Raw genomic sequence first — 25738 nt, forward strand, 5'->3', positions numbered from 1 at the left:
CTTCGTCACTCAATACTTTTTCTACTTCAAGAACTATGCCACTACTAAGTATGTTGAAATAATCATCTTCAATCGAGAGATACAGTACTCCTTGTTGGCACTGCCATCAATTTTATATTACTGATCCAGCTTGCTCATCTCCCACAATCTCCCTGAAAGAATTCACCCTTCCGGAATATCCCCATAAACCTTACATTCACCTGAATCAGACATCAAAACATCAAACAACCACAACCCAAACACACATTCATTCAATCTCCCATTATCTTTCAATCACATATCACCGTCAAATCCATCTCCATACTTCACAAAAGAATATCCTACTCATCCCCCATCCCACCCCCCTGCCCTCTCCTCACCTCCGAAAACCCCATCTCCCCCTCCGTCTCCAACAACCTCGCCTGCAACGCATGCTTCCGATCCTCTTCACTCCAACTATAATGCCGTACCACGGGCGGCTTGATACTCCTGCCTAGGATACTCCTGCTGGGATCTTGCTCTGTCTCGGGGCTGCTTTGTGTGTGCAATGCGTCTGCGTCTGCGTCGTCTGGTTGATGGCGATGAATGCGGGGGAGGTTGGTTTCGGTGGCGGGGATGATTCGTGGGTTTATGGACATTGTGATGGTGATGTTCTGGCTTGGTTTGATTCTGGGAAGGGAAGGGAGGTAAGATAGTTGCGTTGGAGTTTGTGGGTAGATAGGTAGGTAGGTAGGCTGTAGATTGGTATAGCTACCTGCGAGGTAGTGTCGGTCAAGCAATCTTGACTCGTATGCTCGGGAGATGCAAGTGCAAACTAGGATGGATGATGTGCTGGGGATGAAATACGGGTCTACTGGCTTAATATGCCCTTCTAACAAAATGCATATCACGCATCTTGGAGGGGATGAACTCGATTGTGGCGATACGAGATGTGGGCTGACGTCTAAACCACGGCCAAGAGCATCCAAATCCGGCATAGGAGCATGGACAATACTCAATACTGCTGCACACGACGCGGCCAGATTATTATGGTGGTGTTGTGCTTGGACCTGAAGTCATTGGGACATCATCTATGGCGCAGGCACGTGATGCCAGCTGGGGTGAAAACCAATGATCGTTCCATGTTCCTGGCTTGGGATCTACCGTGTACGATGTAAGAGGCTTGCATCTGAACATAAACTAAACGCTTTTGTTTCCCTAAGAAACTGTGATAACATACAGGTCATGAGGGTTGGGGTTGGGTTGGGTTGGTTGAGGGTCCCAAGGCTGATGGGCATCTTGCCAACAGCGCATTGGACAACATCAAAGGAAATTTTCAAATGGGGATTCGTTGACGGACGTCACACAAGACACGGGTCTGGTCTCGAGCGCCCACAGAAAAGCAAGGTCTACACCATGAGGCATGGACAGAGACCCTGACTCGTAATGGTCAATGCCGCCACAAAAGGAAACACAGTAGACATCGCACGTGGACAGAACAATACATCTGGCTTGGGGGACCGTTAACAGAACACAACAAAGGAAAGAAATCCACATCATCATACACCTTCATTCAGCAACAAAAAAATCGACAGGGTATGCCCACGCCACGCTATGCGAGTCCTTGAAGAAAGAAAGAAAGAAAAGGGTAACGTTGCAAATATGTACTCAGAATCCAAGAAGGTCGTATCAAGATATTAGCAGGGATCGAATGACTTTTTATTGTTTATTTGGGTTTGCGCCAGAAGTATTGCTGCTAAGGTCAGCTACAAGTCATTTTGTTTGAGGAGGAATGCACGTACCTTATGCTGCTTGCGGCAGTTGCGGAGGCCTGGCTTTCTGAGATCATGTACGACCGCTTCGCGTCGCATGTCGTCCTCATCAAAGTCAGGAATGTAATAGTACTCGCTTTCCAGAGGCTTTCCTGCGGCATCCTTTCCTTCCCGTGCCACCTTTCCAATGCACTTGGTCGTGTCCAGGATGGCACGGATCTCTTCTTTCGTGGGGCCCTCTTTGTGATGGCCGTCCCGCCTCCATAAGGACGGTGGGAGGTTATTCAAGATCGTCGAAAATGGAGTGGACGAGAGTCGAGAGAACGCCAATTGGTTGGCGGCATGGTTCTGAACACGTTCAAAGCTCTCGCTCAACGGCTCCAGCTTGGTTACTGTGCTCTCGGTGGACTCGACGGTCTTGGATGGTTGTCTCGGGGACTTGGTAGGCTGGACAACCTGGTTGCGGGGCCGTGCAGGACGGAGTGGAGACTCATCTGCAGTGAATGAGGCCATCCGAGGAAGCAGATTGTCACCAAATGGTCCAAAGGAATGAACAATGGGGTCATTTTCTTCATCATGATCCGAGAAGTCATCTTGCTTGCTCAGTTCGCTCAACTCGCTGGACTGCGAGCTCTGCAGAATGTCACTAGCGATGGACGATGACTTCTGATCTGCATCAGCAGTGCTGTTGCGACGGCTAGGCGAAGCGTCGTCTTCGTATACAACCACAGAATTCCGCGAGCGTGTTGGGGTATATATGGGCGACGATGGGGGCACCAGAGACTTGACCGCAGGGGACGGCGAGACGGGAGACGCCAAGCGCTGACGTTCCACATTGGGGCTTTCGTGAATACTCCGACGGGACTGTGCTTTACGTTTGGGCGTAGTCTCCTCCCATGTCTGCTCGGAATCCGTCGAGGCATAATCCTTTCGGTCACTTTGAGGCCACTGGACCAGCACGCGGGCGTCATGAACATCAATCATGATGTCAGCATCCTTGATATCCGAGGTAAACGTCTTCCCCTTGGCCAAATCATATGTTTTCCCTTGACAATGCAATTTGATTCCATTCCATCCCATGCACATGATTTCCACTCTGTCAGGGTCAAAGGGATTAGCTGCGGGCTTATATGTGGCCTTGACATGCACCCTTGATATCATACGGTTGGCCGCGAGCTGGTGATGGCACGAGGCACTGGATCTTCCCATCAGGACGGGCTCCCCGCTCTCGGGAAGCATTATGGTAGGGACAGCAGACAGAGGGGTTCGTTCGGAGCTGGACGAAGTAAATGTACGCCGTGAGGCCGTTCGCGGCAGGGCCATTCTCGGGGGGGAGGAGGACAAGATATGGGTCGACGAGGTCGGCACCGGCGTAGGGTAAGTCGAGACAATGCCATGATTGTCGCGTGCTACACGCTTCTGTGGACGAGGAAGTGAGGGAGAGGAGCTCAATGGCTCAAAGGCAGGCAACAGGGCCGCGGGACGCTTCACACCTGCCACAGGAGCAGCCAAACTGCTCCTTGGAGGCGAAGACTCCATGATGCTATTTAGTTAAAGTAAGGCCGTCTGGTCGTGAACCACGACCCGGACACGCTCGTATGCCACTCGAACAACGGCAGGAGGGGTGGACGAGGATTAAAAAAGATCAATTGAGGCTTTAGTCGCGTCGAGGAAGAAAAGGTTGGGGGAGGAATGTCTAAGTCTATGAGTGGGAGGTCAATTCACGAGACCTAGAGTCCCGAAGGAAAGAGAGCGAGAGAGAGAGCGAGGAAGACAAGATGAAGCGTGTCAAGGATGACAAAGGGAAGGAACTTTGAGGCTTCACCCCCCAAGACGAGGGCCAGGAGGTTGGGGAAGTACGAGACTGGGTACGAACAGGCAAAAAAACGAGAAACATTGAAGAAAAGGGTGAAAGGATGGTGTGTGGTGGAATGCCTGCCGGAACGGAGCGTCTCGTCCAGCGCGGAAATGCACGCTTACAACCCGAGACGCGTTCGATAGGCGCCGACGAGGGTCGAGAGCTCCACCACTAAGCTCGCGCAGCCTCGCAACTTGGACCGTCCGAAACTATGCAATGCACTGCTGACTTGGGGGGTGGTGGAGGGAGGTTTGCCAAAATATGCCAGACTTCGGTTTGCTTTTACAGGTAAGAAAGCAAAAAACCAACCCTGGCGGCTCCCTGAGTTCCAGCACTCCCCTGCATGTCGGACGGGGAAGGTGGCTGTTCTATAGTCTCGGTATACACACCGTCGACACCCCAGGCAGGAACGAGGCGCGTCTCCGCGTCTAGGAGTCATGTGCTCCGCGTTCTTTGGTTCGGGCCCCGTGATGGCGCGCCAGATCACGTGGTACTGGACGTCCAGCCTCGGCCAATGACCAGTCGAGGCCTTACCCAAAACAGTAAAGCCATGTGCCCGTTGCAGGGATTTCGTACAGATCGTGACTCGCTATCCCCATCGGGACTAGTGCGTGCGACGTGACGGTCCTCCAACGGGGTGGATGACTTCAACTGCCCCTGATGGCAATCCACCAGAATACTACCTACGCAGGCTGGAAATTAGTAGATGGTCTCATCCGTTCATGCCCACTGAGCCAGATAGAGATCCGGAAAATACACCCGGTAAGATGAAACCTGTTATGGTGTGATAGAACGTCAAAATCTGTACTCCCAATCGCCGGACCATGGCATCATCACCCCTCATTGCGGTAAGTATATACTTAGTAGCAGTAGTACCCTTACTGAGGAAGCAGTCGCAATTACGCCCCCAATCCAACCCAACATACTTGTAGTAATAACATTCGGCTTTCTGTGACTGACTTAAGATCTCACTTCACAATGTAACCATCAATGATACATCCATTAGTCAGGAAATGGAGACACGGACTACATAAGTACTAGGCGATCGAACAGCTGAACCTGCTGTAGAACATCAAAGAACCAAACATGATTATTGAATATGACGGACCTGAAATGCCAACCCCCCAGCCCACTTCTGACATGCCACACATCACCGGTGACAGAACCCTGAAGAACTCACCGACCGATCGCTGGCTCCACTTATGCACATTCCAAGGTCACCGATATCTGATAGATGGACACATCAGACCGTGCATGACGCAGGTGGATGCCGCCCTGGAATGCACCTCCACCGCCTCCCGTGCACTCTATCGAAGGGTAATCTACATGCCAGCCATGACACACCTGCTTCTACTTAAACTCAGGAGGCTGGGGTGGGACCCGCCAGGTGTCGTAGGGCCGTTTTTTAACGAAAGCTAGTTGTCGCCTTACGCGGTCATCACGAACACGGCGTTCATGCAACCGACTCCACTCCGGATGGTCTCAGATGGGGACAAAAAGTCAAAAACTATCTTTATCAACTGACATGAACAAAACTACTATACAAGGCATTGCTAGCTTATAACATGACGAGCAAATCTGGCTGCTCACGGGGGGAATAAGGTAGAAAAGTGCGGCTAGAAAGACGGGAAATCAGTGTTACTTTGCAGTAGAGAAGGTAAGGTCTAACCACAATCGTCTCCATCAAGGGAATGGCGACGCGACATATGTGACAGGTGCTATATTTTCCAAGCCACATAGGACAATATAGTAAGATACAGAGAAGAAAGCAACCGCACTGGACAGAGAATCATGAACAGAATGAACAGAGGCATGAAAGTTCTTCTATTTGCGAGCCGACGGGGTTCGATTCAAATCAGCGGACGCGAACCGAATCGGACGGCGATGGCGGGTGGGTGTCGGGCCCTCGACTACCTTAGTAGAAGACATAGGTGGCGGAACCGGAGAGAACCTCAACCTGGAGAGGAGATGATGATCAGCGAAAAGTCCCAGCCAAAAACAAACGCAAGGGCACTTACAGTGCAACCGGAGTCGTTGGAGCCAGACTCGGAGTAGAAGGTACCGTCCTCGTACTTGCAAGAACCGCTGAGGTTGTCACCCTCGATCTTCACGTTGAAGTCGAGCTTGGTGGTGGTGGTAGGGCTGTTCTGGAACAGAGAAAGCCACTTGCCATCGTTGTAACCGACACCAAGGTTGATAGGGGCCCAGTTACCGATAGGAGCGCTGCCGTTACCCCACTGGCAACCAGTCTCGGTGGAAACACCCTTGGGGTTAACATAGTACTGAGCGGAAGTGGTCTGGTTCTCCCACTTGTAGTAGGTGGCGCCGTTGGGGCAAGTCAGGGGGTGAAGTTCGCTGTTGGCAGCGACAGCGAGAGGGATGGTCTCGGATTCGGTACCTGCAGACAGAGTTAATATCTTTGTTTGGACCCACCTGTCGGAAGAGAGGTTCAATGCTTACCAGGGTAGTCGGTACGGCAAACAGCGACCTCCTCGCTCATGGTGTTCTGGACGTGGACACCTCCAACACCCTCAATGCAAAGCTTCTTGGACAGAGACTTGTTGGTAAGGTGGAGCTTGCCGTTCTTGCACTCAATACCACCAACGGACTGGCCGGTAGAACCCTGGGTGCTGGGCCACTGGGACTTCTGGTATCCGGCGGGGCAGGCATAGGAGCACATGGCTCCGGAAATGCAGGAGTCGCCGGTAACACCGGTAACGATGGTGTCGACAATCTCGTCGACGATGGTCACGTACTGGATACCGGACCAACCACCAAGGCCAAGGTAGTCGAGGGCAACGGCACCGTATTCAGAGGGGAAGGTGTCGCAGTCAAGCTCGCCATCGGGGAACTCCTTGTCCACGCCGGTGGCAGAGGAAGAGCTGCTGCTAGAGCTGCTGGCGGAGGAGCTGGAGGAGGCAGCGGCGTACGAGCTGCTGGTCTTGGTGCTGCTGGAGCTGGAGCTGGAGCTGCTCGAGTGCTTGTTGACGGCGACCTCGATGAACTCAGCAGCAGCCTGGACGGAAGCCGTGGGAGTCGGGCTGGTGGTGCTCGAAGACACAGTCGAAGAGGAGGACTGGCAAACATTCGCAGGCACGTTGCCAGAGAACTTCAAAGTACCCTTGGCGACACCATCGCAGGCCTCCTCGAAGGTAATGACCTTGCCGTCGAGAACGAAGGTGGTGACGGTAGGGCCGGGCACCGTGACGACCTCGGTGTCGGGGGAGCGCTTGTGGTGATGGCGGTGCTGGTGGTGGTGCTGAGCAGACACCATGCCGGCGGTAGCCAGGGTGAGGGCGACAGTATTGAACTTCATCGTGTTGGTTATTTATTTCGCACGGGGTTGCAAGCTGTCGAGTATTGCGTCAGAATGTGGACCTAATCTATATAAACCACGGGATCCCATATTAGCATGCGCTCAACCTCCATTGACCACAAGACGGCCTGTTCGATACTAGGCATTGGCCATGTATGTGCTTGCTAGCTTGCTTTCTTTCCATCGTAGTGCAGGAGAGAAAGAAGAGTCGCATTGAGATTGTATGTGCTGGGTGATCCCGGGTAATTCGCGAAGGTACACAGGATAGGAGACATACCAAATTCACAGCAAGCCAGTCGCGCGCTTCTTGCAAAAAGTCTGTACACGAATGAAAGTCCTCGTGAGGCAGGGGTTGCTAAGAGTCTGGCAGAGTCAAAGCAAGTTGCCTAGAATAGAGTATGAGAGTTAAAGAGTGAAAGAGAAGAAGAGAGAGAGAAGCAGGTTCCCAAAAGAGCGTACGAGAGAGAAACTAGTTCCCTCAGGTCGGATAGGAAATCTCGCGAAGGATAGCAGGCGAAGGGCCGGAGATGAAACGCTCTGGGGGGGAAAGGGAGGTAAGAAAATGTGGAGGGGGGATCTCGAGGGAGAAAAGGGAATCGGGAGGGAGATGAAGGAGTAAGTAAAGGTTTAGTTCGCGCCGTGGTCCAGGGGGGGGGAGGGCAGTGAGTGGGCAAGAGGCGATAACCAACTAACTAGTGTGGATGTGGGAAGGAGGGACAAGGAAGGCGTGCGCTGACCTTTTTTTTCCAGGGGGTGAACCAAAGGAACCAAGAGAGAGTGTGAGAGTGTGTAAGAGAGAGAGAGCGTGGCACTTGGACCAAATGAGTGGATGGTAAACCAAAAAAGAATAAAAACTCACAGGCAGGGAATAATCGGAATACTAATAAAATAACAAAAATAATCATAATAATCATCAGGGGGGCCCACAGCCCGAAGGCTCAAGACATCGGGTTGAGTTAGTGTGGGCTGTTAGCCTTTTAGCGTTGGAAATTAGCTTGTTACAGTCGTCCGTATCTGTAGTAACTGCGCTGTATTGTTCTCTTCTCCTTTTGGGGGTGGGCAATATTAAATCCCTATTTTTGTGTCAAGCTACGGAGTATAAAACCATTAGTGATTGTCGCAGGACGGTAACTCTACTCCCGAGGAGACAATCAGGGACGACGAGTATGGAATATTACTACTATGGGAGTGGACGGGAAAGGTTATGGAAAGAATCTACGGGCACAGTATTTAAAAAGGGGCGAGAATACTTTCTGTAGTGAGTAAGAGAGACAAGACAGACACAGAGAGATCACTGACAAAAGGATCTCAGACCCGTTTTTCGTTTCCCTACCGTTGTGGTGGTCAGGCGATAGACAGGGGGGGCCGCGGCACTGGAGAAGAAGGCCAAGAAACCACCGGGGTTGAAATAGAAAAAGTCAACATGGACGGCGCAACGTGAGTCGTGAGAACCGCTGAGAATTGCAGCTGTAAGTGGAGTCAAGTGGAGAGAATAGACAGGAACCGCCTGGGCTCTGGAACACTGGGCCAGCAAGCCAGCCTTGGGCTTTGCTGGGCCACGGCGGTGATTTTCCCCTTTGAAACCCTTACGTTTTTTTCATCATCTTCTCGTCTTTTCATTTTCATTTTCTTTTTTTGTGTTTGGGGCCTTCCTGTTCCTGAAAGTGAGCTTGGCGTTTACCGAAATTACCCAGAGTCTCGCTGGCCACTCACAATCAGCTCTCGGGCACCAGCCGGTGGGCCATCAAACCTTCCCCCCGGTCAGGTACACCAATCAGCAGGTGCTGCGCTGCCGAACCATTGCCACAATTTGGCCTACCAGGGAATGTCTCATGTCGGATCTCAATGTTGGCCTGCAGTAGGGAGGGAGGACTGTACAGAGTAAGTAATATTAGCACTCACCTACTCACCTACTATCTCCCAGTAGTCCTCTAGTGAGTCCTGCTCACCGTTCCAGTCTGTTCTGACGGGCGGTAAATATATTTTCAGCCCCGAAACCATGCCCCAGTCAGTCTACTTCTCTCACAAAGTGTTCCATAAGTACACCTTTGTTGGTTGAACGAACGGGGCCAACTCATCCAGCAATATGGATGACACATCTTCCCCGGCGGAGTGCGGGAATTCCCTTCATCTGATTCTGCTGTCACTGATTCCCCTCATGTTCGAGCAATCAGAGACGAAGTGGCTGCCTAATTTATGTTCATATTGTTCTCTCCGTAGCTGCGTCGTCAATGTCCTTATCATATACCCCGCCTACAACTCAACGGGATACAGCGATTACTTACATACAGAGTACAATTCTCTCGGCCTGGTGCCCACTTTTCATACTAGACAGTGCACATCATGCAGAGTAATTAAAGATGTCTCTTTTTCACTTCCCTCCCTACGATCTGGCCTGGAACAGGTGACTTCTTGTACGGCCTGGTTTCCACCGACTAGAGCCCGTTGCGGAGCATGCAGACGTTAATCTCAACATGCAGAATCATGATCTGAGACCCTGGCCACGTCTGGACCGGTTGCTCATCGTACATGTCGTCATTCCAATACAAGGACTCTTTCAGAGATATTATCATGATGCTGTTAACACCTAACTTGATGAATATGTAGTTGGTTGTTGGGATATCATTGGCTATTGGTTTGATTAGAGACGATGCCGCCTCTGAGCAAAATGAGCAAAGAGGGAAAGAGGAAGCCGAGCGCTATTCAATACACTACACGTCTCATCTACATAGCCCACCTGGAACAACTGTCTATCTACACTATACCATCAACAACAATGGGGTATCTAGCAGCCTTGTGTTCATTGGCTGTCCGACCACGGGTACATACGCAGGTACGGAGTACATCTGGTCCAAACGGATATCTTCCTGCATCGCCGTGGCAAGGTACCCCCGACAAGGCGACGCTACCTGACATGGCCAGGTGTTTATCGGTATTATATGCAACGAGGGCGGAATCTTTGATCTGAAATTCATTGGCAGCGCTCTCTGTGTATGCTACACCACTTGACACATGTTTACAATATCTTCGACGTGTTCGGCGTGGGTAGCTGTGTAGTTTGGGCTCGCCAAAGATCCCACTTATTTGCCGAGAACCTTCGGAGGATTTCGAACATCTATTCCCGCCCTACCGGGGTTCTCTTCACCACTGATTGACTGGTCGTTAGCTTGACACGCAGATCCCATGATGGATGTGTTGGCTATCTATTCAAGTGTGACACTCGTTGTTTGGTCCGATTCGGGCTCCTTTAAGATATCGAGCCCTTGCAGGCGATTGCTGAGTCGTGTCAGCCTGTACTACGGCTTTACGGAATCTAATGTCGTCAATCTTCCCAGGTCCTGAGGAATTGGCGTTGCGATAGAATAACCATCATCATTGCCGATGTCGCTCCACACTAGGTGATAGTTCTCATCGCATAGTTCTCTGATCTGAGGTTGCTTGATATCGATCGGAATCTCGCTAACAGGCTGGTCGGGTATGCTGAGGTGGTGTCGCGAGTAGCGGTGTTGCGTCCAACCTCGCGGCGTTTGTTGTTGTCGCCCAGGCTATTGTACAGGTCCTACCTGGCCAAGACCGTCATTAAACCTAGCGTCCAGCTAATTGGTTGTGAAGGGGAGAATCCCTATTTGCATGGATTCCTTCGCGTTGAGGTACCTCAGGCACCAAGCAGTAATACGAGAACAAGCAGCCTATGAGACGAGGAAGGCAGGCGAGAATCTCCTGGATTGACACCACCAGCCTCTTTTCCAAGGTCCTTTCAGGCTTTCAGCCCCTCAGCCCCCGGGCCAAGTCTTTCTTCCTGGTCATTGCGCCCGCAACCAAGGGGTTCTGGAGTCTACCTAGCAGTAACGGACCCTTTTGCGATAGATTACTATTGGACCCCTGACTGAGACTGACTGCACTGGTAGGTCAGTTGGGAAATGGTTTAGATACCATAGTGGTAATCATACCGTATAAGCGGTGACGGTGTCTACTACTCCATACTAACCGACTCCTAAGTACTCCGTACTAACTACACTAACTACTCCGTACTAAGCCAGTGATGGATCCGCCCCATCCCAGCCATGCTTATCGCCGCATAATGCAAAAAGAGACACAGCGCGAAAAAGTGAATCTCGTCCGATGGCGTCCAGCTCCAAAAGCTTGGCAACTGGAGACTCCAACCCCCAATGCGGCCAAGACCGACTCATTAGCACCGGTTAACACGGAGCTCACAACAAAAGGGAGAAGCGCGGTAGATATTCGTTGCTGGTTTGCTTGCGCGGCTTTTATCCGCCGTTTACGTACTCAGATGATGCCAAGTGCCTGCGAGGAAGCCTATCTATCGGACATGCCTATCGCTTGATTCGCTTCAGCCAATCTGATAGTCCTCGCTGCTTCTCCGCATTCTGGATGAGTGAACGGAGGAGGGGAACCGAGAGCTCAATTAATTAGGTGGAGTGGGTGGTGCGCCGCCTTTCTGCATGGTCAACTGTTCGATAAACAACCGCCAGAATTATTTGGCGGCCTATAGTGGGGACAAGAAGCTTTTGGACCTTACATGCTCGATGTTTCTTACTGAGCCAGTCCGGAGAGAGTTGGAACGTTCTTGAATGGACAAGTCCACGGGTGAAGCGCAGTCACTACGCCCAACGCGGTATCTCGACGACAGCTCACAACCTATTTCCACGCATCCGCCTCGCCCGTGTCTCCTCCCGTGGACTAATAGTCTCCTCCCACCCGCCATATTGACATTCGACTATTGAATTCTTATATCGAACTAATTCCCAACGCATCAGCTATTGACGTGTCCCTGTCCAAAATGTGGTGCCAGAGATGATGCACTTGAATGTCTGCCAATGATTCGTCGACTTGAGGGCCTTTCTCGTCGATTAGTCAATTGACGTCGGAACTGCAGACGACTGAGATGCGCGCTGAACGGAGGTACAGCAAGCAACTAACGACGCAACTGTTTCAGGCACCGATGTCTTTGTCCTATCATTGCTCAGCTGTACCTGAGCCATTCCAGGTTCCGTTACTTTCTCCGCTGTTCCACTAGATTTTATCCGTCGGAGACAGTTGGAGCATTTGTCTGGTTTCCGCCCCGTTCAGCCGATTCGAATAGTTAGATTTGAGCAGGGCACCTCGCTGTTTCCAGTCCACCGGTTCAGACGTCACGCACGGTGCGTGATTAATGAATATCGGCATATCATCTGGAGAATTATTGACTCAAGATTGGGTTCGATACTCGCAACTACTACTACCCCTTAACTGCAAATAGGGGTTTCCGAGGCTCTCCTTGACGGATGGCTCGGGCTGAGCGGTTGATACCCACAACATTAGACTAGATGCGAGGCTTGTTCGTTATCTCTTGAATGTCGCTGTGGAGTGATTGGGACTGTCGACTAGTTACTAACAATCCGCAGCTGGGCCAATAGTTGCATCCGTTGCGGGATGTGTCGGATTCAGACTACAGAGTATTATCCAATCGCATGCCTCGATAGAAGCAAATGACCGACGTCTCATGTCTTTGTTATTGATGTCTCAGAGTTAGAGCCAGCGCTGCTGTTTCTTTATCCGCTGTTTACAGAGCACGACTCGAAAGCAAACAACATGCATACATTTCTGCGATAGCCTGACTGGCTGATTGCCTTGTCGCCTTGAAATCTAGGCCTCGATTGCACTATCTTGGCTGTACAGTTGCAACACTCAAAGCAACCACAGATTAACAAAGGCGGTTATGAATACAAAGCCGTTACTATACAGCATCTGGGATTCTGGAACCCTTGGCAGTCCCAAGATGTCCGCGTCCATGGGTGCATGCAAGGGACTGTTGAACAACCCGCCTATCGCGGAACCAGTCCGGAACTTGGCCCGTGAGAAATTAGGTTTGCCATGCTGCTGGGTCTTTGGTTGTTATTCACGGGTGGCTTGGCGAATGTTCTAATGGAAGACATGAGAATAGCGGAGTGAATGAAAAATTTCTTGTTACTGACATGGACAGAAGACTATAACCATGACGACTTCAAACCATCGAGTCTAGCGGAAATTAGGAGAGCGTGAAATCAAGTTGACAACCATGGCTTGATGACTCATATCCCTCGCCTTTAATCCCGTGCAGATCCTGTGTTATGATGCAATATGCAAGTCTTTATTTCCTCCGATGCAAGAGACAACTGTGCCTTGGAACGGTTAATGTCCGGAAGCCTGCGGCCTGGAAGCGAGGCAGATGTGGTAATACCAACCAACCTCTCCATAGGCGTGGGGATTTGATCCGGAAGCGATTGCATGAGCAGCCCATGTTTGCTGTGGGACTATCGTGGTATGAAGGCAGATGCGAGGGCTGGATTGCAAAGTAAGTTTGCACCGGGGACGTATCGGAGTCAGTGGCAAGGCAAGGGAGATGATCAGTACTTTTGCCGATTACAACGCCCAGAACCTTCCCAGTCTGTTGAGAACGAGCCTATCGGCGGTTTCAAGTCCATTCCAACCGGGCCAATAGCACTGCTCAATACACTGTTCCATCATGGAGCCACTGGTAGGATTGCCATGCTATTTACAGCCCAAAGTCTACTTGTACCTGGTTAAATCGGCTCCACTATCCTACACCGTCACTCAGAATCGAGCCCATCTTTTGCTCAAACAACACAAAGTGAACTACTGTTCTAGCGGAGACGTATATTGGTGAAGCATTTCGCGCTGGTTAATAGGAAATTGACTCGCGTGAACATGATCTAGTCAAGGCATTGTCCATCCCTACATAGCCTAGCTATCCTCACTGGATTCGCTCACTCAAGAGGCAAAACTATCAATTTTGGTTCGACTTACTTTGATCATATCAGCATTTTTACTAAGCAATATACAATGCACACCGCCGATGCCACTAAACGAATCTTCCCTCTGCCCTCATCGCGAAGTCGGTGCTCTCACGGATGTGCAGTCCTTGCCAACTGTGTAGATTTGTCTGCACTTTTCAGACTTGGCGGTGTATTAAGCATTGTTGATCACCTCAAGGATTCAGAGAACGGCTACCAAATATAAAGGACAGAAACTGTCGAGCTGAATGGCAGCAAAATAATCGGAACATGCTACCGATTCAGTTGGTGCATCCAGATCTGCTCTAGTCGAGATTAACCCGTAAAGCCGATATGGTATGAAGTCAGCATTGAATGATCAAGCAGTGAGAAACTGGAACCACTAGGATATGAACATGCTGCAAAGCCAAATATCCAACTATTTAGAAGATGTATTCAGAGACATGGGGATTCTTGGAATCTTTTCTATCTCGTCGATTGCTGTGTAGCCCTTCTATATTGGATCCTCGGCGTTATTGCACGATCGCCGAATACTCCCTTTTCGTTAACTGGCGGAATTGTACGACCATCTGCTAAATGTGTGTTTTGAAGTGAGGAGTGATGAGAATAACTGACTAGCACCGGTAAGATAACCTAATAGTCTATATCACTCCCCGATTAGATTGTAGTGAGTAGAAAGGATTAGCATGTGAATCACTACTTCCCACTATAACTCGTCCCCTCCTACACTGGACTGAATACCGTCGCCGACCACCAACCACTGAATAAACCCCCAGACCCCAATCCTAACATACCATCTGAAGAATCCTCTGAAAACCTCCCATGACGTAAAAGCACATTCCAATCCAGCACTTCCATCACCAACCGAGCATATCCGCGCCTCCATCGCACCGAGGCAGACGCTAAGCCGAAGGCTCCGACGGATCGGCGACACAAGCTTGGCGGGAAATCCGACGATAACCTTAGTTCTGCTTCTTCTTCCTCTCCGCCTTCAAATGACTCCTCTCCCCTCTTGACCACCACCATCATCCCCTCAACCGAAAGAAACCCCATATAGGTACACGCACACAGGATACAATCATGCTCCTTCCACAGACAAGACTGTCCGCCTTGCGCGCCCTCCGCGCCACAACAGCACCCCGCTCCAGCATCACCACCACCTCCGCGCTCGCCCGCCTCCTCTCCACTCTCGCCGTCCTCGAACAGCGCGATGGCAAGCTTCAAGCCTCCTCCTTGTCCGCTATCGCTGCGGCTCAGAAGCTCGGTGGTCCCGTGACGGCCTTTGTGGCGGGTGCTGGCGTGAAGGGCACGTCTGCTGCCGAGGCGGCGCAGATTAAGGGTCTGGACAAGGTGTTGGCGGTGGAGAATGAGGCTTATGAGAAGGTATCTTTTATCCTTTATCTACTCATTGAACATGAAATTGGGGAGGGTAAGTGCTGACGAAACATGGTATAGGGTCTTCCCGAGAACTACGCCCCGTTGCTCGTCGAGAACATCAAGAAGGGAGAATTCACGCACGTCGTGGCTGGCCACTCGGCGTTCGGAAAGAGTTTGTTGCCTCGTGTTGCGGCTTTGTTGGATGTGCAGCAGGTTTCGGATATCACGGGCATTGAGAGTGAAGACAGTATGTTTTAATGACTTCGTCCGGCTTGGGGATGGGAATTTGCTCCGGTGTCGGAGACGCACAATTCCTATACAAGTATACTAACAAAGCAATGAACAGCCTTCGTCCGCCCCATCTACGCCGGCAACGCCATCCTGACCGTCCAATCCACCGACCCCATCAAGATCCTCACCGTCCGCGGCACCTCCTTCCAAGGCGTCGAGACCACCGGCGGCAGCGCCTCCGTCACCGAAGGCGTCGACCCCAACACCCCCGCCCAAACCGAATGGGTGTCCGAGGAGCTCGCCAAGTCCGAGCGTCCTGACCTTGGTACCGCTACCCGCGTCGTCTCCGGTGGTCGTGGTCTCAAGTCCAAGGAGGAGTTTGACCGCGTCATCGTTCCCCTGGCTGATACATTGGGCGCTGCCATCGGTGCTTCCCGTGCTGCTGTGGACAGTGGCTTCGCGGATAACAGTCTGCAGGTCGGACAGACGGGTAAGAACGTCGCACCGCAGTTGTACCTGTGTGCGGGTATCTCGGGTGCTATTCAGCACTTGGCGGGTATGAAGGATAGTAAGGTTATTGCTGCGATTAACAAGGATCCCGATGCGCCGATCTTCCAGGTTGCGGATGTTGGACTGGTTGGGGATCTGTTTGAGAAGGTGCCTGAGTTGACGGAGAAGTTGAAGCAGTGATTTATCCATCTTTATGTTTTCTTTGTATGATGTGGGTGGGGAGGTGAGGCGATAGATATACCAATGCCATTATGTATTATGTTGTACGCCTGCTCAACATCTGTCTGAGGTTTTATGATAATAACCTGATCTACAAGATGCTACGATCAATAAGCACCAGCTCGTCTATACATAACTTTTATTCGACCAAGGGTATTGATTAAGCCCCGATGTATGAACAAGAAGAAAGAAAGAAACGAACACGCGCCGCCGGAGTAAAAGCATAAAAGAGACACCCATTGCTATTCAATACAGCCCGGACATAAACCCAGCAAAAGCAGACAATCAAGAAGTCGACTTTCTCTTCTTCTTGCCAGCACCAGTCGCCGACACCGGAACCGCAACGGCACCATCCTCCAACGCCTTAGCCTTCTGCTTCTGAAGCTTCTCTTTCCTAGCAGCCAGCGACAGCGTCTCCTCATCATCCTGAGCAGCCTTCGCCTTAGGCTTCTTGCTCTTCTTCGGCGCCTCTTCAATCAACTTCTCCTCATCAGCATCGCCAATCTGCTTGCGCTTCTTACCCGCCTCAACAGCAGTCGTCTCCTCCTCCTCAACAACATCCCCATCCTCAACCCACAACTCACTCGCCAACCAAATCGGCATCGCCATCGTATTCGCGCCCTTAATGTGCAACGCCTTAATATTCCTCCACCCCTTCGTCACAAACTTATCCGTCAACCCCTTCACAACAGCCTCCACATTCTCCGCAACCTGCTGCGCCGAGAACTTGCTCGACCCAACACGAATAGCGGCCGTCGTAGCGGGCGCCAAATGCACCGGCGCACAATTCAACGCCTTCTCAATCTCCTTGGCCACAATCGCCGGCGTCGCAAACGCACTTTCCTTATCACCTTCACCCTCCACCTTCCTGGCATTCCTAACCTTCGGATCCTTCTTCACCTTCTTTCCATCCACCTTCTCAATCTCCGCAATCCGCACCGGAATTGGCCTCTTACTGCTCTTATAGAACACCTTGCCGAGCGTATTCACCAACCGCATGATAATCCGATCATCAGCCAGAAACACATCGTGTTCAGCGAGGAGCTGTCTCCGGCTCTCGAAGCTCTTGTACCGGTCCTTCAGCTTCGAGTATCCGATGACCCGCTCGATGCGGGACGACAAGTGCGCAGGGAACGACGGGTCCGTGACGATGTTCTTCACGCTGCGCTGAGGGTCCGCGGTGATCAGGCAGATGCTGAGAGACGGGGAGGCGTTCAGGCTGTGCGGAATCGGGATCTTGCCTGGCTTCAGGCGGTTCTTGTCCACGATGTGCTTCTTCGTTGTGAGAACGAGCCAGATCGCTTCGTTGTGCAGAGGGGAGCCTTCTTCCGCGTCGCTGTCGTCGTTGTCACCGATAAGGGTCTTCTTCGTGGCGGTTTTCTCTTTCTCGTCTTGTTTGGTCTTGATGTGTTTGAGGAGGGCGGTGGAGGCGCGAGAGACCTATTTATTCATTATCAGTATTTTTATATATATATGTATGAATTTTTGTGTTGGTAGTATGTAATGGGAGGTGTGATATGCGGTGCATGCATGCATGAAATTCAAAACGCTAGTGAAGGAGCATGGATTTACCTGAGTCTTCTCCAACTGGTAGGGTGACCCCGAAGTCACCTTCGTCGTTAGCGCCGTCGAAGACACCATTGTTGCGATATATCGTGGGGAGTTGGTACAAGTGCAAATGTCGCGATGGGTCTCGATCTCGGGGATATTTTTCTATCATTAAAAAAAAATTCATGGGAAGGCGGTCGCTGTTCTGCCGGCTTGGCGGGCCACGCTTAGTCACCACCCTTGTTCGTCCTCGTCATGTGACTAGGATTTATAGATAGTCATTAACTGTAACTATTTAATTCATCAAATATGAATAACGCTCTAACTCAATATAGAAATAATATCTACCATCTAAACACTAAGCTACCGGATATCAAGATATACATAATACCAAATCATAATCATTACCCACCCGGTACACAATGCACCCTACAACTCCGCCAACAACTCTCCCATCGAGATCGGTTTCCTGACCGCATTCGAAAACCCATCATGATACGTCACCCAGACGCGTCTGCCCGCCTTCAACGTCTCATTCTGCTTCGCCGCCTCGGGCGACTCATCTGACGGCGGCGGCGTCGGCTCCTTGATGACTCTGCCGAAGAAGTCCCGTTTCACGTTCGGCCCGTGCGCGGGCTTCCTCGCATCGCCGTCGTCCTTGGACTGTCCGTCGGCGGACTTGCCGGAGGACTTCTTGCCGATCTTGGATGTCGTTAGGGGTTCGGATTGCTTGCGGATGTTCTCTTTGCGGTATTCTTGGTCCAGGACCTGGCGAATCGCGTAGCGGACCGGGGCGGAGCCGCTGGCTGTGGGGGCGGATTTGGTTTTGGAGAATGTGATGAAGGTGTCGAGGGGCCTGTCGGGGTTAGTTTGGTTGTATAAGGGTTATAGGGGAGGGAAAGGGGAGCGTACGGTTCCATCCGGTAGGCCCATCCTCCGTGGGCTCCGGCGTTCTCGATGCGTACTTTCTCGAATCGGACGCCTAGACCGGCCATCACGCGGACGGCGGCTTGAATGAGGGTGCGTTCGCTCTCTTTGCGCACGCTGGCTACGCTGCGCTGCTCGCCGCTGCCGCGGACGACGACTGGTTTCACGTCCGGGGAGAGCATCCGGACGAGGTTCGGGATGAGGTCGATGACTAGAGAATCGGTGGATCGGAAGAGGCGGGATAAGGGGGCTGAGAATGCGGATTGGAATTCTGTGAGGATGGCTCGGTTCTGTTTCTGCGCTTCGTAGGCTGCAAAGTCTGCTCGGGGGCCTGAGAATGGATGTTCCTCTTCTTCATCGTTGACTTCCGGTGCTTTGGCTTTGCCTTGGGCTGTGGCGAAGAGATGGTGGAATGCTACGACAGATTGGCTGAGATAGGCGCTCAGCTCCCAGTCTTGTGCGGTGTAGACCTTGGAGGACATAGTGTCGTGAAAGTGTAGCCAGTCGTAGGCTGCGTTGGGTTTGGAGAGGAAGGTGTCGTCTTGGTAGCTCTGCAGTGGGTAGGATGCAAAGCATTCTGCCACGGCGCGGTCGTGCTCGCCGCTGGCGTCGACCATTTCGCGTAGTCGCTCAATGGCATGGCGTTTCCGGAGGTCGGCGACGCCTACTGGTACTTTGTCCTCGGAGTTGGAGAAGGGATCACGGAAGGAGTCGACGCCAACAGGTGCATCCGTGAAGCCTGCTCCTTCGGTGAAAACTCGTTCGATGAGATCGCGCACACCACCGCGGTTTAGACCCTTGAAGAAGGCACTGCCACTACTGTTGGCGCTGAGGACCTTTTGTTCCAGCCAGCTTCGGGTCAGCCGTAGGGTGGATGGGCATTCGTTCCTTAGCTTATGCGCCACCCATTCTGCTGCCACGAGAACACTGCGGATGTCGCCTTCTGCTGTTCCGCTGCTCTTGACGCCTCCTTGTTTGCGGCGAGCAAGGCCCCAGGAGGCTTCGCAGAGCCGTCGGACACCATCGTTGTCAGATGGGATGCCTTCGACGGTAAAGATCCGTTTCATGCGTGTGACGACGTTCTCTAATGGCGCTTGGCGGACATGGATGATCTCTGCAACCGAGGCCGCGCGTAGTGGTCGTAGACTAGGATGGTAGACATCGTTGCAGACCATGATCAGCGGACGCAGGAATCGGAAGTTGTCGCCCTTCTTTTTCCTGCCCTTGGTCTGCTCAGTGGAACCTGACGAATTCTTCTGGTCCAGCAAGACCAGGTCGATCAAGGCTTTCATGAAACCACCCTCACCACCGCCTCCAGATCCGCTGACGACGCCGTCTACTTCGTCGACGACAACACAAACAGGCCGTCCTGCTTTGCGTACCTTTTCCTCGCCGATCTCCACATTCATGCCCTTGACGTTTTCTGTACCCAGGGAATCCCGAATTCTGCCCTTAACCACATCCTTGCTTCGATCATCACTCGCGTTAATTTCCAGCACTTCGTAGCCAGCCTGTCGAGCACATACATGCGCCAACGTAGTTTTGCCTAGACCCGGCGGGCCACATAGCAGTAGAACCTTCCGATGTGTCCGTTCCTCATCCTCTTTGCCATACGGCTTCTTTGCCTTCGACCTAGCGATGTTTGGAAAGACTATAGGTTCCCAGGCCTTCAGCCAGCGCAGAACAGATCGATGCGTGCGCTCGTCTCCGATCAATTCAGTAAACTTCCGTGCGCGGTATTTCTCGGTCCACATGGCTGCAGCCAGCTTTGCGCTCTTCTGGTCGTGGATTGGGGCTTCGATAGACGGCTGTACCGTTGGAGCAGGTCGTGATTCGGTGGCCGGGGGGGCTTCCGGCTCATTCGCAGCTTCATCAAGAAGCCTGTGGATATCAATTCCGTAGTAGCTCTTCTGAGCCTTCCCGGGGGCAGTCACGGAGCGACCAGCAACCAGTCTTTCGTAGCTGACCCGCGGTGCGGGTTTCTTCAATGAAACATGGTGCGTCTTGCCCGAGCAGGTCTTTATTTGGATTGATCGATATGGTCTTCGTGAGGGAAGTGACGTGACTGTGCTCTGTTCCGGAATGGGAGTGGGGTCAAGGTCTGGCGCAGTAGACGCTGGCTTGGGAGTCGATTCTGTTGGCAGTTGAGAAGGCCACGGGATTTCAGGGAGTTCAACAGGTGGCTGTTGAATAATGTCCTCCTGCACCTGAAACTCGCTTCTTAGTTGCGCATCGTTGAAGGCATCCCAATCATCATCGTCGTCTGCCTCATCCAAGAATCCGCCCATGATCTTCTGCCGCTTGGGCTCTTCGGTTTGCGATTGCTCTTCATTCTTTCTTTTCTGCGACTCCGGCGACGGAGCGCTCGACGGGAAGGGAGCGGGGGATGCAATGAGCGGCATTCTGATAGCAGATGGAGGAGAAGACGGCAGCAAGGTGAGTGTTCGGATAGGAGAGTAGATGTTCTTCCGCTTGGACGTTCGTGTCGGAGTATCTGATCTCAATCAGTGGATGTTACCCAACGCTGTAGATCGTGGAGTCTACCAGGCCTTATATCCTCGTCACTGCGAAAGACATCAGACAAATTCCACGACCGGTGCTGAATAACTATTCCTTTGCGCGTATTTTCTTCCTGTTGGAAATTCAATGCCTCAAGTTCGTCGGAGAAGGTGTCGGAGGGGGGTTCGGGAGGGTCTCCCTCGGAATGAAGATGGATGGCCGGATCGAAGGAGGGAGGGATGGACGGGGGCGACGTCGTCATCAAAACAACTCCGCTGTCATTTGGGTTGATATTAATTATTATGGAGTATCTACTCCGGCGCGAATTGATGATGTCGAGTGGGCTGTTTGATGCAATGATAGATTGATGGAGTTGATCTGCGACGCGTGCGACGCGCCGCGGACGCGCTAGTCCCGATTAATTAATGGCCCTTTGTAGCACTAGTGGGTGTGCGGACCCTAGATCTATACAACAGTACAAACGATGACAGTTTAGACGAAGCAATGATAATTATTCTGATTACAAAAAGTGATGACAAGAATTAAGCGTCCGATTAGGTCTGTGAATCCACAAGCAAGTCTTCCCCAGTCATGTAGCAACAAAATCATCAAAGCAGCTTTTATCCAACTCCGACGCCATTATCATAGCACAGACCCAGCGAATGAACAAAGTCTATATAAAGCACGCGCATATCCTCGTTATAATTAAAGTCCTCTTTCCTCCTCATCCATGTTGTATGTCCAGCACCCAACTGCAGATAGGCGTTCATTTCAAAGACAAGTACGTCGCGAGAGTCGTGTAGTTGGTGGACGGGGCACGGCTCTTTTCTTTGGCAGGCTTAGGCGAGGCAGGCTTAGGCGAAGCTGACTTGGTCTCCTCCTTCTTCTCCTTGCTAGGTAGCCACTTCTTGCTCGTGGCTTTGAGGTCTTTCAATGTTGATGCGGTAGAGGAGACGCTATAGCTAGACGAGGCGTCGTCGAAGGTGGAAGTGGACTTGACTGATTCAGGCATGGTTTCGGTTGTATTTTTTCGAAATGCTTGAGGAAGGAAGTGTATGGTTTTGTTGGTAGCACTGGTTACTAGTCTGGGTGGATATATAGTTCAAATGGAGTAGTAGTAGTGGTGGTGGTGGTGGTGGTGGTTGTATAAAGAGTCAAGTAAGACAGTAAATGATGAGTATGAACAGTCACAAATAATCTAGAAGGTTCTTAATAGCTGAGATCTGAAGCACACGAAGCAAGGCTGCCAGGCGGTTTCCATGGTCCTTATATACTGATGCATGCGTCCATTCCGTGATGATGGATTTAGTCCGAAGCCCGCGGAGTAAAATCCACGACGACCCACCCTGACGTCTGAGCAAATGATCGAGGCTTAGCAATCGGACAGCACCCTACATAGTCAGATGCTTAGTTTAGACTGCAACTTATCTTGGTGAATCATCAGCGCAAGCCATTGCTTGGTGTGGCCCACCCATGATGTGGTAGGCCGCATACCAAGGAGCGAAGGGCGTGTGGTTGGGTGTCAACACGAGGCGCTAACCCAGTGCGGTGGCCGCCATTGGGAACGCCGCTCTCTGACTCGAGAAGGAATGGAGGTCAAGATCTGCCTGATATTGTTGAGAGGTGGGTGACGACGCCCTTTGAGTTTGCATTGAAGTGGGATGTGGTCCGAAATACGGCCCAGGGCAATCGGTCGGGGTACTAAAACAGCATAGTCGGACTGGTCTCGATGTGGCTTTGGAGTAATTAAGTCTTAGTCGACGTTGTTAAGGCGCGCCGAGCCTACGATGACTCAATGCCTGAGGTTGTACCGTGTGTGACGCAGCCAGACAAAGGCACTGCCTTGAGCAGGCAGAATCTGACACATGTTCTATCATAGCCAAAATCATATTAGCTATGGCTAAAGTGTAGTCTAGAATGCTGCCTGAAGTCGAGAACCGTAAGAGATGTTGCTATTCCGACTCCGATGCACGAGACTTCAACTCCGAAACTAGTTCTATTCCGAGCCAATGAGATCCCGTGCCCTAGCAATTACTGCAGAAAATTCTATATTACCCAGCATCGGACTAACCTACTTTTGGGTGACTATAATATACGAAAGTATGTTTAATTAACTGAGTGCCTTGTCGGAATTGAATCGTTCAGTTTGTCTAGAGTGTAAAGTACGATAGTTAATCCGCATTCAGGCGAGCTGTGCCACGATTCTTCAATTCCATAATTCCTTGTGCATGCCGCTCGTTCTAGTGTCAATCACTTCAAAGTCGCCTCGTATTCCGCTTAGAAATCTCTGTGGATAGTGAGTTGGTAATAATTAACCTCCTCCCCTCTTCTTTGTCTTCAACATTGTATAAGCCACCCACTAAAGCGCTTACCACCATATGATCATTTACAGTCCCTTTGAATGTCCGACTGCTCTACCCCCTCCGAGCTGGAGGTCTTGACGCAATAAGTGTGGGAAAGAACACGCTGATATTCATCCTTATCAGTATCAAATCGAGTCTGTTCCCCTAAGCTGATATCTCCTAAGAGGGCATTCAGGGGAGAATCCAGAAGCAGGGAGGTTTGCATTCTGTCACTGCTATCAATCCAGCAGCTAAGCTAGTATATAGAGATATTCATGATAAAATAGGACTGCTCTCTTAACGCGAACCTCCCTGCTTCTGGATTCTCCCCTGAATGCCCTCTTAGGAGATATCAGCTTAGGGGAACAGACTCGATTTGATACTGTTAAGGATGAATATCAGCGTGTTCTTTCCCATACTTACTGCGTCAAGACCTCCAGCTCGGAGGGACTGCACCGGCTGTCATGTTCAGGGGGGCTTTGTTTTAGCGAACCTCCTATTGATGTCCAGAAGCGGTTCTTGTAGCACTTGCGTATCTACTGAGGCCAAGAAAATGTAGCTAGGAGCTGTTCCTCAGTGGACTCAGCCGTCACAGGCTCCGTGTCTATGATCACATTGTCGAAATCTTTCGAAAGATCGTTGGCCGACTCCATTTGCTCGGACGTGACGTGTAGCCACAAGAGTACGAGAGACAGGGAAGAGCCGATATTTTCATCACGATCTAACATATCAATATATATTCAGGATATTGAAAGTTGAGATGATATTTTCTCGTTAATCCTAATGTCCACAGAAGCTGCTTTGAAAACCAGGGGCTTCTTCTTCTTCCTGCAAGGACTATCTTAGAGTAGTAAATGCTTGCTGGGCAAGGTAGAACGCTTACTAGTCTTCGTTACCTAGTCACTGACCGGGTGCGGACACTTTCCTCTATTCATTTACTATTCTAGGTATGTCAGAAAATGGCTCGCTTGTTACTAGCCAGTAAATATGAGTGCTTAGATATCAGAAAGAGCGGTTTCAAATTGCCTAGTCTCTATTTCGCCGGAATAAAGTCGAATAAGCTGCACCAGGAGAAATTGCTAACTGCCCGCAAATAAGTGGTTTCGTAAGCCTGTTGATCTTCTTCGCAATGTCTGCGATGGTTCACTATCAACTTCTCTGCGTTGGTGCGTTTTTTCATTTTCGCTATCCGTTTGGAGTAACGGCCTCTCTCCATCGACAAACATTCCAACGCAGCTTAGTATTGCTCTTCCAGTGTCGGTTCCCCCTTCTTTGGTAGGATACCTTTCTTGTCGGCTTCTTCATACCCTTTAACATCATAAGTTTTTTTGAACACATTTCGTCTTAAATGGCTTGTTATACCCTGCGATTGTTGTAGCCAGGAGTTCCTTTAGTCGCGACGAACTTGCCGTTCGTATGACGCTTTGCATCGTAGGTAGGGAGGAATCTTTGCCCGATGGCACCTTGCCTTGTCATTTTACTGGGTAATGCAAGTTATCGTACGCAGCTTGCCACTTTCGAACTAGATCGCTGATGACATGATGCGGTAGCAACAACTGGCCTGATGAAGAACCACCACGATCTTTTGGGCGTTAATAGGCCCATCCACGCAATTGCGAGTCAACAGCGTCCCCTACATATCTCCTAGTAGTAGATAGGCGACTATGTTTTGTTCAATAACGCGTCTCTTCCTTAAATGGAACGGTGTCAGCGGATCCTTCCCGACTTTGGCTGCAGACATGCGAGCGGGATGGAGGTTGGATTAAGGGGCGGCTCAAAATGAGGCTCCGGTTAGGCTGCAACGACCTCTAGATAGGGAAAGGTAGCCCTAAGAAACGTTCCTTAGAAAACGAACGCCAGATCAGGCACAGGGCAAAGTGTTAGGACTCCGACATGTGTGGGATCGGGAGTCCGACTGGTGATTATTATGGATGTGAGGCAAACTAGGAAGATGGAGGCGAAGGATCGGAGAACGAGGCTATATAGCAGACGAAGGGTCTGGTGAAGTGCCTATCTACGTGGAGATTCCCAAGAATACCCATCCGCAGTGCACAGAAGGCATAAAATGAGGTATGAAGGTAAAGAACGAGGCTCTAGTTGGTGTAGGTCTTACTGAATGATAGACTGCAAATTCACACAAAAATCCAAGTGCAGATGCAGTCTATACGTGGACTTGGCTGCTCAGAGTCAAATCGACCAGGACTAGGTCTTCCGTTCGTTCATCCTGAGTATTATCTGTCTGTGCGATAGTAATGAGCTTAAGTGTCGAATGGTAGATGGCGCTCATGGGAGCCACTAGCTGCTCGAGGCAAACAGGACATCCAATAGAGTAAGAGAACAGAAGCTCGTACTAGTCCAAGAGGGTAGGGGGGTGATGAATAACCAAG

General features: G+C 51.0%; 9 protein-coding genes across 9 annotated transcripts; 2 read left to right on the plus strand and 7 right to left on the minus strand.

Moving 5' to 3' along the window:
* Positions 1 to 3: 3 nt before the first annotated feature.
* Positions 4 to 915, minus strand: BDQ94DRAFT_143615 (uncharacterized protein; the record flags this gene model as incomplete). The annotated part of the gene is made up of 1 exon (XM_026766279.1): positions 4 to 915. A coding segment is annotated over exon 1 (293 nt), but the record flags the coding sequence as incomplete, so codon positions are not given.
* Positions 916 to 1541: 626 nt separating this feature from the next.
* fhdA (putative transcription factor Tos4) lies at positions 1542 to 3364 on the minus strand. Its single transcript, XM_026775498.1, has 2 exons — positions 1761 to 3364; positions 1542 to 1711 (listed from the first exon to the last, which is right to left on the minus strand). Exons 1-2 carry the CDS (start codon positions 3267 to 3269, stop codon positions 1685 to 1687), a joined length of 1536 nt encoding a protein of 511 aa, XP_026626731.1. The 5' UTR covers positions 3270 to 3364; the 3' UTR covers positions 1542 to 1684.
* Positions 3365 to 5503: 2139 nt separating this feature from the next.
* On the minus strand, positions 5504 to 6904 carry sun1 (SUN family protein UTH1; the record flags this gene model as incomplete). The annotated part of the gene is made up of 3 exons (XM_026769072.1): positions 5504 to 5545; positions 5607 to 5986; positions 6049 to 6904. 3 exons carry the CDS (start codon positions 6902 to 6904, stop codon positions 5504 to 5506), a joined length of 1278 nt encoding a protein of 425 aa, XP_026626732.1.
* Positions 6905 to 11623: 4719 nt separating this feature from the next.
* BDQ94DRAFT_143622 (uncharacterized protein) lies at positions 11624 to 13662 on the plus strand. Its single transcript, XM_026766280.1, has one exon. It carries the CDS (start codon positions 13172 to 13174, stop codon positions 13469 to 13471), a length of 300 nt encoding a protein of 99 aa, XP_026626733.1. The 5' UTR covers positions 11624 to 13171; the 3' UTR covers positions 13472 to 13662.
* A 776-nt stretch (positions 13663 to 14438) lies between these two features.
* BDQ94DRAFT_32665 (electron transfer flavoprotein subunit alpha/FixB family protein) lies at positions 14439 to 16163 on the plus strand. Its single transcript, XM_026775499.1, has 3 exons — positions 14439 to 15081; positions 15154 to 15322; positions 15422 to 16163. The coding sequence occupies exons 1-3, from the start codon at positions 14779 to 14781 to the stop codon at positions 15994 to 15996; spliced, it is 1047 nt and encodes a 348-aa protein (XP_026626734.1). The 5' UTR covers positions 14439 to 14778; the 3' UTR covers positions 15997 to 16163.
* BDQ94DRAFT_143625 (uncharacterized protein) lies at positions 15652 to 17721 on the minus strand. Its single transcript, XM_026766281.1, has 2 exons — positions 17608 to 17721; positions 15652 to 17475 (listed from the first exon to the last, which is right to left on the minus strand). The coding sequence occupies exons 1-2, from the start codon at positions 17674 to 17676 to the stop codon at positions 16321 to 16323; spliced, it is 1224 nt and encodes a 407-aa protein (XP_026626735.1). The 5' UTR covers positions 17677 to 17721; the 3' UTR covers positions 15652 to 16320.
* Positions 17722 to 17900: 179 nt separating this feature from the next.
* On the minus strand, positions 17901 to 21271 carry BDQ94DRAFT_178682 (putative sister chromatid cohesion factor (Chl12); the record flags this gene model as incomplete). Its single annotated transcript, XM_026773174.1, has 3 exons — positions 17901 to 18439; positions 18496 to 21004; positions 21055 to 21271. 3 exons carry the CDS (start codon positions 21269 to 21271, stop codon positions 18013 to 18015), a joined length of 3153 nt encoding a protein of 1050 aa, XP_026626736.1. The 3' UTR covers positions 17901 to 18012.
* A 149-nt stretch (positions 21272 to 21420) lies between these two features.
* BDQ94DRAFT_143630 (uncharacterized protein) lies at positions 21421 to 22212 on the minus strand (the record flags this gene model as incomplete). Its single annotated transcript, XM_026766282.1, has 1 exon — positions 21421 to 22212. A coding segment is annotated over exon 1 (241 nt), but the record flags the coding sequence as incomplete, so codon positions are not given.
* Positions 22213 to 24276: 2064 nt separating this feature from the next.
* On the minus strand, positions 24277 to 24717 carry BDQ94DRAFT_143634 (uncharacterized protein). Its single transcript, XM_026766283.1, has one exon. It carries the CDS (start codon positions 24565 to 24567, stop codon positions 24385 to 24387), a length of 183 nt encoding a protein of 60 aa, XP_026626738.1. The 5' UTR covers positions 24568 to 24717; the 3' UTR covers positions 24277 to 24384.
* Between the last annotated feature and the right edge of the window lie 1021 nt (positions 24718 to 25738).

This window comes from Aspergillus welwitschiae, assembly GCF_003344945.1.
Source record: "Aspergillus welwitschiae strain CBS 139.54b unplaced genomic scaffold BDQ94scaffold_15, whole genome shotgun sequence".
NCBI classification, from domain to species: Eukaryota; Fungi; Ascomycota; class Eurotiomycetes; order Eurotiales; family Aspergillaceae; genus Aspergillus; species Aspergillus welwitschiae.

Excerpts from the sequence above, each read along its gene's own strand:
- fhdA (XM_026775498.1), bottom strand. The coding sequence starts at position 3,269 with ATGGAGTCTTCGCCTCCAAGGAGCAGTTTGGCTGCTCCTGTGGCAGGT. Across the intron at positions 1,712-1,760 it reads ACTGCCGCAAGCAGCATAAG|CAATACTTCTGGCGCAAACC; the intron begins GTACGTGCATTC and ends TGACCTTAGCAG.
- BDQ94DRAFT_143622 (XM_026766280.1), top strand. The coding sequence starts at position 13,172 with ATGAGCAGCCCATGTTTGCTGTGGGACTATCGTGGTATGAAGGCAGAT.
- BDQ94DRAFT_32665 (XM_026775499.1), top strand. The coding sequence starts at position 14,779 with ATGCTCCTTCCACAGACAAGACTGTCCGCCTTGCGCGCCCTCCGCGCC. Across the intron at positions 15,082-15,153 it reads AGAATGAGGCTTATGAGAAG|GGTCTTCCCGAGAACTACGC; the intron begins GTATCTTTTATC and ends AACATGGTATAG. Across the intron at positions 15,323-15,421 it reads GGGCATTGAGAGTGAAGACA|CCTTCGTCCGCCCCATCTAC; the intron begins GTATGTTTTAAT and ends AGCAATGAACAG.
- BDQ94DRAFT_143625 (XM_026766281.1), bottom strand. The coding sequence starts at position 17,676 with ATGGTGTCTTCGACGGCGCTAACGACGAAGGTGACTTCGGGGTCACCC. Across the intron at positions 17,476-17,607 it reads ACCAGTTGGAGAAGACTCAG|GTCTCTCGCGCCTCCACCGC; the intron begins GTAAATCCATGC and ends ATGAATAAATAG.
- BDQ94DRAFT_143634 (XM_026766283.1), bottom strand. The coding sequence starts at position 24,567 with ATGGAGAGAGGCCGTTACTCCAAACGGATAGCGAAAATGAAAAAACGC.